General features: G+C 40.2%; 2 protein-coding genes across 5 annotated transcripts in view; one reads left to right on the top strand and one right to left on the bottom strand.

Annotated features, from left to right (window-relative positions):
* sh3pxd2b (SH3 and PX domains 2B) overlaps positions 1–10065 on the top strand; it is a 44558-nt gene extending 34493 nt beyond the window's left edge. For both annotated transcript variants that reach the window (XM_065287606.2, XM_065287605.2), the window contains 7 exons: positions 995–1129; positions 1212–1313; positions 6092–6209; positions 6286–6464; positions 6584–6630; positions 7011–7136; positions 7225–10065. In XM_065287606.2, coding sequence (XP_065143678.1) covers positions 995–1129; positions 1212–1313; positions 6092–6209; positions 6286–6464; positions 6584–6630; positions 7011–7136; positions 7225–8694 — 2177 coding nt within the window. In that variant the 3' untranslated portion in view covers positions 8695–10065. The remainder of the gene's footprint in view (positions 1–994; positions 1130–1211; positions 1314–6091; positions 6210–6285; positions 6465–6583; positions 6631–7010; positions 7137–7224) is intronic.
* Positions 10066–13356: 3291 nt separating this feature from the next.
* stk10 (serine/threonine kinase 10) overlaps positions 13357–15834 on the bottom strand; it is a 38538-nt gene continuing 36060 nt past the window's right edge. For 2 of the 3 annotated variants that reach the window (XM_065287600.2, XM_065287602.2), the window contains exons 17-20: positions 15322–15510; positions 15121–15246; positions 14917–15030; positions 13357–14762 (exon numbers count right to left, since the gene is read on the bottom strand). In XM_065287600.2, the coding sequence (XP_065143672.1) occupies positions 14622–14762; positions 14917–15030; positions 15121–15246; positions 15322–15510 (570 nt within the window). In that variant the 3' untranslated portion in view covers positions 13357–14621. The remainder of the gene's footprint in view (positions 14763–14916; positions 15031–15120; positions 15247–15321; positions 15511–15834) is intronic. The other variant, XM_065287601.2, reaches the window with a different exon arrangement.

Raw genomic sequence — 15834 nt, 5'->3', positions numbered from 1 at the left:
CAAAACACAGAAAATACATTGTTTTACACATTTCCACAGGACAATGAACCTCAGAAATTATGTTTGTGTGTGTGTGTGTGTGTGTGTGTGTGTGTGTGTGTACTGTGTATATATACACTATTATGTATAGATAAATACACACAGGCATGTATGAATTTCTGAAAAATTATATTTAGGTATATTTTTTATTAATAATATAAAATATATATACATGTACATTTATATATATATATATATATATATATATATATATATATATATATATATATATATATATATATATATATATATATATATATATATATATATATATATATATAATAATTACGCACAGTGCACATACATTCATTATGCAAAAAACTTTTATTTTGTATATGATTAATCGCAATTAAACTTTTGACAGCCCTATTTTTCTTTAAAACACTAATATAGTCCTTTAACTAAGTACATATAATCTCCAATTCATACATATTACAAAAAACATAAGGCAGGAATATGTTAAAACATTTCTCTGTTTAGTTTTTAAAGGACTCATTTCTAACTAAATAACATTTATACACAACTTTGGGGGTTCATATGGTGTTGCCAGGGGACTATTTTCAGGAACTGCAGTATTTTCAGTGTCCATGTAAGCATGCTTTTTATTAGCCAACTTTAGAAATGTTATTAGAAATTAGCAGTTAGTCAACAGGACAATATCCAAAACAAATGATTTACACAATGTGCTATTCTCATCTCAAATACGGTCCTATGTCCCTTCTTATTTTAACAATCCATGATTACTGAGGTTCTTTGTCTTGTGGAAATTTGTAAAACAATGTATTTTCTGTGTTTTGATGGCTGTATGACCAGCATCCTAATACAAAACAATAGGTTTGAAGCGCACGCTCTCACAAAATCAAATCATCATGGCGCCGGACTGAATAATGCATATTATTGTCTTCTGGTTTGTCCTGTGGTGATTGGACGTAACATGTCCACTGTGTCCCTTCAGGAGGAGACTCGTCGTCGGCTGACCCGCTGCTCTTGGATCAGTATGTGGCTGTCACCGACTATGAGAAACAGGAAAGCTCTGAGATCAGCCTGTATGTGGGCCAGGTGGTGGAGGTGATTGAGAAGAACGAGTCCGGTAAGATCCCAACACAATGCTCACTGACTCTAGACCTGTAGACTGATATTGAAGCCATATTGAATGGTTGGTTTCGTCACAGGTTGGTGGTTTGTAAGTACAGAGGACGCTCAGGGTTGGGTACCGGCCACATGTCTGGAAGCTCAAGATGACCCCGATGAGTTCTCAATGCCTGCGGAGGAAGGTAAATATCCAGCTCTTCATCAAACCTCTTTCACCTTCATCACATCAAATATATAAAAACGTGCTGATGTATTCATTTATACTTGTTTAGCCATTTCCTTAACAAGTGTAAACATACATTGTTCTGTTGGTTTATTTAAACAGCCCATAATGTCAACCTCAGGTTAAACCAGTGCTTACCTGTTTGACTGACCAGTGACAGATAAGGGCAGTGTTTGCTTAATGCAAGCATCACTTTTACTGTACATATAAAAAACACCCCAGATTAAAAAAATCCCCTGATTAAGTTCCCATGGATATTTACCGGAAACTTTCCGCCCCTTTGGCAACCCTAATAATAACACATGAAAAATCACATCACATACAGCAGCAATGTGTTGAAAACTGGCACTATTATTGTGCTGGACCGGCAAGTGTATTATATGTGTTATCTTCATAAATTGTTGAAATCATTTACAATGGGCTCTTTTTGGTGCTGCACAGAGTAGACACACTTTATCTTTCAAGAAACTTTAATGTGGTAACGTTTGTAACAGCAGTCAAAAGGTTTGATTTCCGTATTAGGTGAAGTTTTCCCACCTCACTCACATTCACATTGTCATAGGCACTTTGTGTGTTTGTGATGTATGGTATACTACATTAGATATTCATTGTAAATAGACCTGAAGATTATTTTCACACATGTGTGTCTGCTTGCTCTCCGCTGGAGTGTGCCGGAGATTCTGGTCACTGCCGAGACGCGTCACTCGCAGACGTACTTTAGGAGATCTGTTTACAACGGGCTTCAGTCGAGGTGGAGAGGACGCTCTGTTTCATGACTGTGATCTTTACTCACCCCGCACGTTTGATCTGCTGTATGCATGACGACAATAGCATGACTCTTTTGCATTATATACATCAGGGATAATGTACAGCCAGCCGTTTGTTTTGCCAGATTAATCCTGATAGGGTTATGATCCTGACACAAGGAGCAGAATAACAACCGGCTGGCTGTGCATGATCATGTTTATTACACAGCTGTAACATGGCATCATAGGATGAAAAATATTGATTTGAGTAGTTTATTTGTAGCAAATGTGGAGAAATAATTTCTTAACGGCTTTAAGTCAAGTCATGGCAAGTCAAGCTCAAACAGGGGTGCGTTTCCCAACAGCATTGTTAGCCAACTACTGTCGTAAATTTTGTCGTCACAGATAATGTTCAACGATTTGGTGCTTCCCGAAACCATAGTTTAAACGAACATTCGCAAGCTGCATCACAAACTTGTGTGGTGGAACGACAGCTCTTCACCTGTGGTTAGAAGCATAGTTCCCTGTTATTATAATATGTATTAAACGAATTAAAGCACTGTATTTGAAAACTGTGCATGTGCGCAGATCTACGAGCTTTAAAGTTGCAAATTGAAAATAAAATAAAAAAAAATTTATTTGTTATGGAATATTCAGGGTTCCCACAGCTCCTCTAACTCCTTGAAAGTTTGTGAATCTGTGGAAAAAAATTCTAGGCCCTGGGAAGTTTTTGAAAATATACATGCATAGAGACAGGTCATTGAAAGAAATCCATATTATTCCCTGTGTAGTGTAGGATAATAATACTTAAAACATTCAACTGTGGGGGCCGCACGGACCAGAGGTGGCAGAGCATTCCACAGTCTTGGGCCAACTACAGAGAAGGCCCGGTCCCCCCTGGATTTGAGTCTGGATTTAGGAACCACAAGCTGGAACTGGCCATTTGACCTCAGTGAACGCGCCGGTGTATAAATTTGGATGAGGTCAGTGATGTACTGAGGGGCCAGTCCACTCAGCGCTTTAAAAACAAACAATAAAATCTTAAAATCGATTTGGAATCGAACAGGAAGCCAGTGCAATGAGGCGAGGATGGTGGTGATGTGTTCGCGCCTTTTGGTTCCTGTTAAAAGTCTGGCCGCAGAGTTCTGGACTAACTGCAGGCGCGAAAGTGCATTTTGGGATATTCCGGTATAAAGTGAATTGCAGTAGTCCAGACGGGAAGAAATAAAAGCGTGCATGACTAGCTCAAAATGTTTCAACGTTAAAAAGGTTTAATTTTAGATTAAATTAACATTAACATTAAATGTTTATATCTTCTGTATGTGAATGTTGATTCATACCAAAATGCTTTTTGCATAGTTGTATTTGACACATAAAAACGTCTCAGGTTACGTATGTAACTGTTGTTCCCTGAGAAAGGGAACGAGACGCTGCATCTCCCTTGCCATACTTCCTGCGTCCCTGTAACGCCGTCTTTGGCAATATTTCACATAGCGATATACTTCCTGGCTCCCGCGTCACCCTGTCTTTGTCGTTTAGCCTCACCAGTGGTTGAATTTGATATACACATTCAGACGCACTTACCCCTGGAGGCGTCCACAAAGTGTCACCGCACTGACGCAGCGCAAGGTCCCTCAAAAGGGAACTGTAACAATGTATCTTAAAAGGTAACACGATGTAACCTTGCTCTCACTTGAAATGTGTCCCCACATTTAGTCCTTGAATTTGGGGGTATTGTAACTGGGAAGATGTGGGAAAGGTGGAGGAACGCTGAATATTGTGGTATTTTTACAAATTACTTATTTGTGATTTTTATTATTTTTAAAAAATCATATACCCTCATAATATTTAATCAAAAATGTAAATCTCCTCCTCTCCTGAAAACGATCTCTCTTCCGGTCACATGGTATGGCAGGTGGGTGGGGTCCTGGAGAGGATCGCAGCGATTAGCAATTACAATAGCAACACGACCAACTTCAAACAATCCAATGAGATCTTCAGATTCAAGTCTAGCTCTGCCTTATTTAATTTCAGAAGCCGGTTTCACTCGGATATACATCACCACAAGGAAAAAAAGAAATTCGCTACTTGCGTTTCATGGCGACTTTAAGATCCTGGGAAATCGGGAACTATACTCTCATTCTGGCGTAATAATCAAGGACTTGGCAGAAAAAGGCAGAAAAATTTGAAATTAACCAAGGGGACTATTTTCGGCCAGCGCATAATATCACTATGCCTACTGCGGCCATGTTACATCAGAAAAGTCCTTGATTATTACACCAGAATGAGAGTATAGTTCCTAGCCATATTGCAACCTAGAATTTTTCATCGGTCTTACTGCACGATGTAACTACAGAAGAGTCAAGTTTTAAGTAAGAATATTGAAAAATATTGAAAGTCTTTGGTTATTTATTAGCGCAATGCTAATGGTCTAATCACATTCAATGGATTGTGCTAAGCTATGCTAAAAGTGCTAGCGCTAGACCAGCTGAATGGATTCCAAAACAGTAAGAATCAAATGTTTAACTCTAGGGGAGCTGAAAAATTAGCATATTTTTTTAAAAAGTGGAGTGTCCCTTTAATGTTTGGATAATACTCTTATGTCTCCTTTAGTAGAAAATAATGCTAGTGCCGTGGATGTGATATTAGTAAACCTACCAACATCAGTCGACATGATGTTTAAAATGACATATCGCGAGAGAAATATCATTGATTAATCGAAACATCATCTTTTGTCGACATTTAGAAAATAGTTGGGAAATCCCTGGGAGAAGTGACGTAAGAGGGAATTAAAGAGGGAATACAATTTATCTTGAAATAAAACAGCAGATAACTAAGTCCCAATAACCAAATCAGTCTTCCGATGCAATGTAGGTTATTTACAGCAATAATCTGACATTAAATTGATTTGCACAGATTAATTAGTACTCCACCTCCCATGTGACATCATCAACTATGTTGTCAAACCAACATCGTTCAAACGACGAATGTGCAACAAAGTTACTAGTTTCTCCAACTATGCATCGTACTATGGTGGTTCAGCAGCGAGTTACGTCGTTGTTCTGGAAACGCACCCCTGGACGATCATCCAGTTTGTTGTGTATTATGCACATTTACTTTGCACATTTATGTACTAATATTAAACTGCACTTGTCAAGATGAGGCTGTGTTATTAACTTCAGGCGGATGTTGTTTGGGAATAATACATTTGGGAATTTCACCAATGACCAATCAGAATCAAGCATTCCAGAGCGCTGTGTAATAATCAGTCTTCTGTTTGTTGAAGTGTATGCATGTCTTTATATTTATGTTTATGAATAGAGCTGCACATGTAATAAAGAGTTTATACTTCAGTAAGTGTGAAGCTTTATAACGCATGTTTCTCTCCTTCATGTCCTGAACATTGTTCATCTTAATTTTTGTGTTGAAGATCCTTCATATTATTAAGATGAGGAGACGTATGTGTTGACTTGCTGTTTCAGCTTTTTCTTTAGCTGTCTGATGGCTGTTTGTGAATGTCTGTGCACTTTTATAAAGTATATTAGAGAATTAAACTTGACAACAGTGCTAATGTTCATATAAAAGTGTTTATGATTTCATACATATATAGTAATGAATTGGTTGATATTCACATAATAATGTCAGTGTTGCATGAGTAAATATTACAGTAAAGTTTATCTGAAGATCTGTAGAGGAATCTGATGAAATGAAATGAATGTTTGCTGCAGGCATGGAATTGCTATGAACAAACAAAGCATTTAAAGCTGTTGATGCCACATACAGTAATGTGTTTAGATTGTGACTTTGCATAGATCTTTATACAGTGTGAGATACAGTTATCATCAGATCCTCATAAAAAACAAAGTTCAAATCAAACCAGCAGCACTGTATACTGTATCACACTACATTTACCACTGCATGAGTTTGTCGAAAGCACAGATCATCTTTTATTTATATGCTTGATTTAATGCTAAATCTTTGATGTTGACAGAGGAGAAGTACACAGCGATCTATCCATACGCTGCACGCGATGAAGATGAGATTGATTTAGAGAGAGGCATGACTGTTGAAGTCATTCAGAAAAACTTAGAAGGCTGGTGGAAAATCAGGTAAAAACTAACACACAAATCCTCTAAAGATGAAACAATATCAGTATCTGAACATCATCTCTATTGCTCCTCTCAGGTATGAAGGTAAAGAAGGCTGGGCGCCGGCGTCCTATCTAAAGAAATGTGACGTGTCGAGTCAGAAGATGTCAGCCGGTGGTCCGGTTCATGCCAGCGCTAATGATCTGGACACGGCTGGAAAACAGCAAAACTCCAACCAGAGAGACAGATTCACACCGCTAACAGAGACTAAACACAGTAAGATCATCTAAGACATTCTTCTACATCAATATAAAGACATTAAATATGGAGAAATAAGATTTATTTCTATAGAGTTTTGCATATAAGGTTTGAACTCTTCACTGATCTCTTGACAGAAGCAGGCTCACGACAGAGACCTCCACCACGTCGAGACCTCACTATAGTAAGACTCATTCTTCTTTTAAGTTATATTGTTCTTCCTCTGAAGCTGGGGGTTTTAAACTCATGCAAAGTTACTTGACAGAAAAAAACTTCATCAAATTAATAACTGAAAAAGGGGATATATCATGAAAATCTGAGCTTACATGATATCCAGCTAGCCAACTCCGTTTGCCATGAGAATTGGTGGAGCCAGTAAAGACTGTATGAAAGCGACTAATGTAAAATGCATGCATTACACAGTTGCTGGTGTACCAAGAGAACAACAACTTGAAAAATGAAGGCTCCTCCCACTATCAACATGAGGGAATCTGACTGATGTTAGGTATTCTCTGTTAGGTACTTATCTTGCTTAACTTAATTGTCTTTAATTTGCTTGCACAGCCACGAGGAGTGAATCTTCCTAAACCTCCGGTGCCCCCACAAGTAGAGGAGGAATATTACACTATAGCTGATTTTCAGACGACCATCCCTGACGGTATTAGCTTCCAGGCCGGAGTCAAAGTTGAGGTGAGTGAATTTCAGCCACAGTCACATCTCAGATGAACGCGTACATCTATAACACATAGATCTCAACGTTTCTTTCCCATACGTCCAGGTCATTGAAAAGAACTCGAGCGGTTGGTGGTACATTCAGATAGACAGTAAGGAGGGCTGGGCTCCGGTCACGTTCATAGATAAATACAAGAAGACCAGTAACGCCTCTAGGCCTAACTTTTTGGCCCCACTGCCTGGTGAGATGGCTCAACTAAAGCTAGAAGACACCTCGAGCAATAACGACAACTCGGAAGATAGTTGGTCCAAGCCCCTCCCAGATGAACCCTCGTCCAACTCAGATTTTTTAAGCCGTCCCAAGCCGAGAGAATGGAAGTCCAATGCTGTCAAGAGCAGCTCCCCTTTTTCTGGACCCTTACCCCCACCTCCATCCTCACCCACGGCAGAAGAGAAGCCAGCCTTACCGCCCAGGAGAGAATCCATCAACAAGAGTCTGGAACTAGAGGACAAACCAAGAGCAAACCTAGACCTGGCCAAACCTCTCCCACCCAAACCACCAGCCCCAGGGGTCATCGTCCCACTGGTAACGCCAAAAGCGCCTCCCGTCAAACCTGACAAACCCCCGGAGCCAAAGAAAGAGGAGAAGAACAAGCAACTGTACCTGCGCAACGAGATGGGCTTGGAGTGCGGCCACAAAGTTTCAGCCAAAGAGGTGAAAAAGTTTAACCTTAAGCATGTGCCGAAGCAGCCTCCCAAACCCAAGCCAGATTTGCGTGACGAGAAGCCGGAGTGTGTCGTCCCAGCTCCGGCTCCATTTCCGAAACCGAAGCCAGTCGTCAGACCGAAGCCTACCCCTGCGGCCAAACCGGAGCCTTTAGCCAAGAGTGAGCTGGATATCACAAACCTGAGAAGCAAACTTCGCCCGTCCAAGCCTCTGGAGCATGGCAGCAACCCAAGTGATCCCGGTCAACAGAACGACACCTCATGCGATGCACCCGCTAACGATGGACGAACGAATGAAGAGGCAAAATTTCCATTGAAACAACAAAACGGGCACGAGCCGTCAGCGATGTTGAAACCGCCAATGAAGGAGCCACCACTAAGGCCCTCCCTGGCTCCTAGAAGACCTCCTCCACCGAAGAAGAGTTCTGAACCAGCCAGTCCCACAGACAACAAGACTCCAGAGAAAGACTTTCAGGAGACCAAACCGGCCGCCCCTCCTCATATCAGACCCCCACCGCCCAAAACCAAAGCCTTCGCTCTTCCAGCTTTAAAGGATGAAGCCAAGCCCAAAGTGCCTGTGCCTGTGCCACCCAAGCCTCTTATTAAAACCGAGAAACCGGGACCCCCAAAAGATAAACTGCCACCTCTCATCAAGGAGGCGGCCAAAGAGGAGCTCTTCCTGGCCGTGGCCGACTTCGACGGAGACGAGCATACGCCCGGATTTAAAGAGGGCGCCGTTTTTGAAGTGCTGGAGAAGCAGAGCAGTGGCTGGTGGTTTTGTAAAAATGTCAGTCGTGAGCCAATGATGGAGGGCTGGATCCCTTCAAATTACCTAACCAAGAAACCTTAGGTACTCTGACACAAACCTTATTTAATTAACAGCTTTTATTTATGGGTACTGTTTTTTATCACATTCCATCCTTTTTTTTAACTGACCCTTGTGTGTGGCTCAAGATCATGTTACTTAACCGTTCTTGTGTTAACCAAACCTTTACCTATATATTATACAGTATATATGTATGTGTGTATCGCTGAGGGGTTTAAATGACTAGCAATATATAACTGACCTTTCACTGCTCAATACTCGCAGCTTTTTGCAAGCAGGTATATCAGCTTAATTCTGTATTACTCGTTCTAGAAATTCTATTGATACAAATATCAGACTAGAGCTCATATAGCAGAAAGAAAACCCAGTGAGTCTTTTTAACACTTTCTATTAGGAATCATTTAGTCCTAACGTTTGTGCTTCTTTTACCAAATGCTTTTATGTGTTAACACTACAAACTTGACAAATCCTTTTCTTTCTTTCTTTATTTATCAGCCTTTGCATTAAATAAGGAGAATCGATTTTGTGTCAATTTGCACTTTTCAGATTTACCATAGACGTTAAGTTGGTAAGAGAAGGTGTCGAATAAGTAACAGGCATGAGAAATGGCCTTAAGGTTTAAAGTACGGTCACATTAGCAAAGAATCATTCAAAATCTGGACCCCATTGTTTTTCTCTACCAGTGTCCAATTGTAAATAAGAGTGTATGGGTTTACATCCGAACCACAATCATATATTCATTACTTTATATACAAGTAGGCCTACTGCCCAAAACTATTTTCATTACATGACAAAGGTTTACAGTCAAATGTTTTCATGCTTGACTGGTTTCAAGCTTAGATTTCGATAGAGGCGTTTATTATTAACGCTACAATTAAAAACGTGTATGCATTGTTACTTTGTGTTTTGATGTTTTTGTTGTCAATTTCTTTGGTAATCTGGATAGTGAATCAGTGTTAAATAGGTGCCTGGTGGGACTTGTTGATGACTGTGGGACTGGCTTTACTCATCAGCTTCCTGGTTGCAGTCAAACACGTCTATGTCTCTGAATGAATGAAAGGTTATGAGAGGATAACTGCAGGTACATACCAATGTGTGTCATTCATTCATTCATCCACTGTATTTACAACTCGGCAATCATACACAGAAGAGGATCGTATGCAAGTGCAAAACGTGACTGTTCATATCTCACATATGAGTATAAGGAAATTCACATCGGATATTCAAACGTTTTTCTGTTTGTGAACAAAAAGCTAAAGGGAAATTATGACTGATCCGTTGACATGTTTTTTAAGCATTTGAGTCGTGACGCTTGTTTTGCGTGATCATATTGTATGTTTTGACTTACCTTTTTTACTTTATGTAAAGCAAATAAACATTTCAAATTGGCAAAAATGGTTTCATTACATTCATATACATCTAATATTTAATGTATAGGTAAATGGTTTGAGACAGCCTTAAGGAAAGAACACAAAACTATCTTTAGTATTTAAGCTGAGCATGAACAGCACTAAATATTTGATCAACGTTAAACAATAAGGTGCGGTTTCCCGGAAAGGGTTTAGATTAATCCAGGACTAGGCCTTAGTTATATTAGGGCATTTAGTTAGTTTTTACAAACAAACCTTTACAAAAAAACTGCTGGTGTGCATCTTGGTATATGATAAGATGTTCGGGAAACTGCATCTATATGTTAAAAATGAGTCAAGTGTATACAGATGAAGATTCTCTCAAGTGGTTTCTTCAAGGTTGTGGTGGTCGCAGATTGATGACTTAAGGTTGCTGTTTTTGTTGGTCAAGGACCGCCCATCTGACTGACATGTCAAACAACCAATCACAGTTCGTGACACATGTACACGTATCTAAATTCTGTAGAATAGAACTTCCAAAGTGTTTCCAATGTTATGTGCTTTATGCATGAGCTATAAGCAACAATTATGGGGCTACACAAACAAGAGCAGATATACTGAAACATAAACACAGAGAATCAGAAAACACCACAACCTGTTTGTTTGTTGGCTTATGAATACACTGAACCACTGATACTCTCTGAGGTAGACAAAAACATCTGAGCATTTATGGCTGGATGACTGGTTCCTGGGGTTGCTCCTGTACCTTTATTCTGAATGGCCAGTGCTCTTCAAGGCCTGTACCAGGGGCCTCATTTATAAATACTTTGTAGAAATCATTCTACATTTGATCTTACGATTATTTATCAAATATGCATACGTGTGTGATTCATGCGCAGAAAACGTGCGTACCCCTTTCTTTCATATGTGAAATGTATAAATCGCAAATGATCTTGAACTTGTGTGCAGCTGAGCAGTTAAAGATCTCCGCCTTTAAACGATGCCTAATTAATGTCATAGACATAAAAGAGCAATTGTCAATGTTTAAACCCAACTTCGAGCAGCAAGAATGACTTATATTTCCAAAAACCTGCAGCAATCAGACAAGCAAAAGTGTGTACGTCTGCTTAGACCTTGGCACTAAGCACATTTCCATGTCAAAGACAGTTTTTTAATAAATATAGACATTGCTGTGGATTTTTGTGACGCACACTTTACTATCAAATCTGTGCGTACCCACGCTTTATAAATATGGCCCCCAGTTTGTTGGCTCATTCTCCTTCACTGTCCTCGACGACAGGGGGGAGAAGCCCTCTTTCTTCATGGGTGCATCACCCGGATAGGTTTGCGGCCATCGAGCTGAAGGATGCGTACTTTCATGTTTCAATCCTTCCTCGACACAGACCATTTCTTGTTTTTGCTTTTAAAGAGTGAGCATATCAGTACAAGGTCCCCCCCTTTGGTCTGGGCCTGTCTTTAGGAAAGTCGAGGCTGCTCTTGCTTCTCTAGAGAGCGGGGCATTCACATAATGAATTATCAATGAATGGCTGATCCAAACTCATTTATTATGCACACACAGGGAGCTGGTGCTTCAGCATCAAGACCTTTTAAGCCTGGGATACACTGCATGATTATTGGCTGTCCCAAACGAAAAGATTGCTATCGTGAAACAATCGTCACAATTTCTGTGATCGCGGCTCTTCATCGGTGCCCTGCTGAAAAAACCAGCATACCAGCAAGACCAGCATATGTTGTGTTTTGGTGCTGGTATGCTAGTGAACACCAGCTAAACCAGCATCAAACCAGCATCAGCACCAGCATTAGCACCAGCTAAACCAGCATTAGCAACAGCATCCCATGCTGGTCATACCAGCATATGTTGTGTTTTGGTGCTGGTATGCTGTGACCACCAGCTAAACCAGCATAGACCAGCATAATTCCCATGCTGGTTTGATGCTGGTTTTTTTTCAGCAGGGTGGTCCTATGTCTTACAACAAGAGAGGTTTCAAAGACAGCCGTTTTCCCGGTCTTGCATCCACAGATAGCCTATGATCGTTTTCTGACAGTGTCAGAAATTCAGCATGATCACCGCACAGTGTGGGTACTGGTATTTGTTTACCACGAGCACATGCTGGTAACGGTGACGCAGGTGCCGAAGCTTCCTTGTCATCATCGTACAGTCTACATTCCTGTCGTGCCCGAGTTTAAACGATCCATGTCGCACAGGGTGATAAGTTAATGATCTTATAGGAGTGCAAAAATCTTGCTGTATATTCCGGGCTTTAGGTCAACTGGGAAAAGAACAAGCTCTTCCCTGAGCAGAGCATCTCTATTCCCAGTCTGGAGTGGGATTTGATCTTCATGATGGCTCGTCTTTCCAACAAGCGAGCTAAGTCGATGCTGTGGTGTTTGAAGAACTTCAAATGGGGTTCAGCCCCACTCAAGCACTTCCAAAGGGACATGCGGCTGCATTCGGGTTTGGGACTGATGCATATGAGGCCACTACAGCACTGGCTACAAGATCAAATTCTGAGGTGGGCATGCCGGCGTGATGTGATAATCACCTACAGGTGTCTATTTTTCTATAGGCCGGTTTTCCCTTGGAGCAGGTTTCGAGATGTGCGGTTGTCTTGATGGATGCATCTAACATGAGGCAACCACTTGCAGTGGTACATCAATCGGTTGGAGTTGTTGACACTCTACCTTGCCCAGAAGAGGTCATTATGAGAGGGAGAAGGGGACCGGATTTTTCAGGCGTGACTTTTTACTGCGCCGAGTCAAAGTACTCCCAAAAGTGCTATTCCGCTATACATTTCGCCCTTTTTAACCCCCTTAGAAAAGTGCCAGGTTTTATTTTGTGCCACCATACTTGGTTGTATAACAAAAGGTACAAATCCCACTTACACACCAAAGGAAATGTAAAATCGTGAATTAGATAATTGTTGCTCTTTAACAGAGCTCCGTAGGCAGTTTCTTTGACCTCATGATTTGGTTTTCGGCTATGATAAGCATTTTCCGCTGTGAGGTGTTTTTTTATAGAGAGCCGTGTCTTTTTCCACGTAGATATATTTCAGTTTTCTTGTTTTTTACCAAATTTACAGACACTTTTTAAATTATACTTAATTATTAAAATATACTGAGTGTAGATTAATGAGAAAACCATGAATCTTAATGATTGTAGTATCAGACTGCAACATAACAAAATTGAATAAAGGGAAGGGGGTCTGAATACTTCCTAAATCCATTGTAGTTGTGTCATAGGATCGCATACTGAAAAATAAACAAATATAGAACAGATGCTTTCAGCCACAAAACACTGATTCAAACCCAACTCATCTCAAGAGGATTAATAAACATCTCATTTATTAGATATACTCCTGTAAGACAACAGTTTCTGAACACAGACAAACATCCACGCAAACCTTTGGTTACACAAACTAACAAGAAACTCAAGTGAAAACAAAATGTCTATAGATGAAAGAAACTGTAAGGGAACTAGAAGGTCGTCTTCTCGTACCTAACTCAGACATGCTTTGTGTGTGAAGATAATGTTTATAAAATAACACGTAGGTAAAATCTGAACACAATATTTCAAGAAGGAACACAACATATTGCACTCTGGTTAGGTGACAGTGCTTTGAACAACAACAACATACAAAATAATCAAGAACAAAATAAGAAAACACGGTCATTTGACAAACGTCTCTGTTCTGTGTCGAGTCTTTGGCGTGTACAGATGACTTTACTATCTCATCTCATCCAGTGTGCTGTCTTTACAGTAAATGCACCACAGTTTTTGCGGTAAAACTCACATTTTGGTGAACATTGCAAAATAAAACTTTGGATAAAAACTAAATGTAAAATAACTTAAACAATTAAAACCAACACTGCTGTAGTTCAGTTTAGCATAGAGAAAACATAGCAGTAAAAATATAAAATCCTTTTTTCAGCGTTTCTACAATGCTGACACTGGCGATATGTCTTAGAAAAGTAATGTGAGATACTTCATTATGCAACTTACATATAAAACGATGACGTAAAAATATATACCAATATTGTTTGTAAAATAGCTTTGGCAAAACACATCGGACTAAAAGATAAAGACTTTCTGTCCAGTCTTGAGTCACATTAAAGCTCATTACTTTTACTACACCTGTAGCACTTTACAATGAGCGTAATATTACAATTTCAAATATTTACCCAAAATAAATGAAGGATTAAGTAACCACATACAGTATGTGTTTCAGAATGGGATTTTTAGGTTAAATTGGGCTATGTTAGCCTAGCTGGTCAATATATATAAACATAATATAATAGATTTGTTAGTACTTTCTTAATATTACTTAATCTTTGGAGCATTGGGTCTTTAAACTGCTGTCAGCTTTTGTTTGGTAATTCTGTTAACTTGTGCTTAAAAGTGCTTACACCTGGACATTCACAGACTGTGGGATTTAAATTTCACTCTCTTAAACAGAAATCAAACACTTTGGTTTCTCAGAGAGTGGGCGGGATTCTCAGAGTGGGCGGGGTTCTCTGAGAGTGGGTGGGGTTCTCTGAGAGTGGGTGGGGTTCTCTGAGAGTGGGCGGGGTTTCTCCAGTAGCTCATGTGTTGGAGGAATCAGAATATGGAAGAAACTTGGTGTGTTTGGTGGGTGAGCTGAGGTTATGAAACTCTGAATCCTCACTTATCCTAAAGAAATGCTCCTGATCTTTTTTCTTCTGGTTCAGTTCATCCTCCAAAACCTGCGAAAAGATACAACACATCATACTAATGAAATCATGTGCATCGGGTATAAAACAAACTTCTCATGTGCCTCCCTCAGTATAAAATCACATTTTAAATTTATCTTTACTGTTCTCTTTATCATATTTATGATGTGATTGAGATAATGCTGACCATCTTTCTGGGCTTGAGTTGTTCTCTCCAGTCCTTTAGCTGCTGGTTGTGCTGCTCATCCAGAGACTTCAGACGCTGCGTCTCGTTCTCGATCAGCAGGTGACACTTCTCATTCTGCAAAGCAGATACAAACACATTAGAACATCACCGCCCTCCTGCTGTAGCCCCACCCCCATTAAACCTGCAGGACACGCCCCCTCTCACCTGCAGCTGCTGCAGTTCTCTGAGGTTTCCTTCACACTGGCCAATCATCTCCCTCATCTGATTCTCGTGCTTCTGCTGCTGGTGAAGTCGCTCCGCCTTCTGCCGCTTCTCCTCCTGTCTGGAGAACTGAACGAACGGAGAGATGTATTGAGATGAAGGAGATTCACACACTGAGCGTCTAGAGATAAACAGAGACTTTACCTGCTTGATCTTCTCACGGTCCTCAGCTGAACTTCCGCTGGAGTTGATCCTCAGGCTCTTCTTGAACATGGCCATGCGTGTTTTGGCTTCACTGCGCTGGATCTTGGGCATTCGGTTCTTCTCCTGCTGCTGTCTGGCCTTCAGAAGCTCAATCATACGCTGGTTATAGCAGTGCATCTGTTCCTGCTCCTGTATAACACAAAAATACTCACAAAATTAGACCCCACAGTTTTAAACGTAGGGTTTCCCGCAGCATATTTCAGTTAAGGCGGCCCGCCTAAGCTTGGAAACCCTACCGCCTTAACTAGGTCGTCAAAAAAATAAAAATAATAATAATAATAATAATAATAATTATTCGCTAAACAAAAGGCCGTCAAGTGCATCTCGGAGAGATGTGCATAATTTACATGCTACAGTAGTTACACTCCTTTAAGATAATGTAATTAATAGTGGGAAATAATCAGTTTTTACAATTTTTGCGCCATCCATCATCGTTCGGCAGACGTTCTACAA

This window comes from Paramisgurnus dabryanus, chromosome 18 (genome assembly GCF_030506205.2).
Source record: "Paramisgurnus dabryanus chromosome 18, PD_genome_1.1, whole genome shotgun sequence".
Taxonomy (NCBI): domain Eukaryota; kingdom Metazoa; phylum Chordata; class Actinopteri; order Cypriniformes; family Cobitidae; genus Paramisgurnus; species Paramisgurnus dabryanus.
Note: the sequence above shows the minus strand (reverse complement) of the source record. Positions and strands in the feature narration are given on the sequence as shown.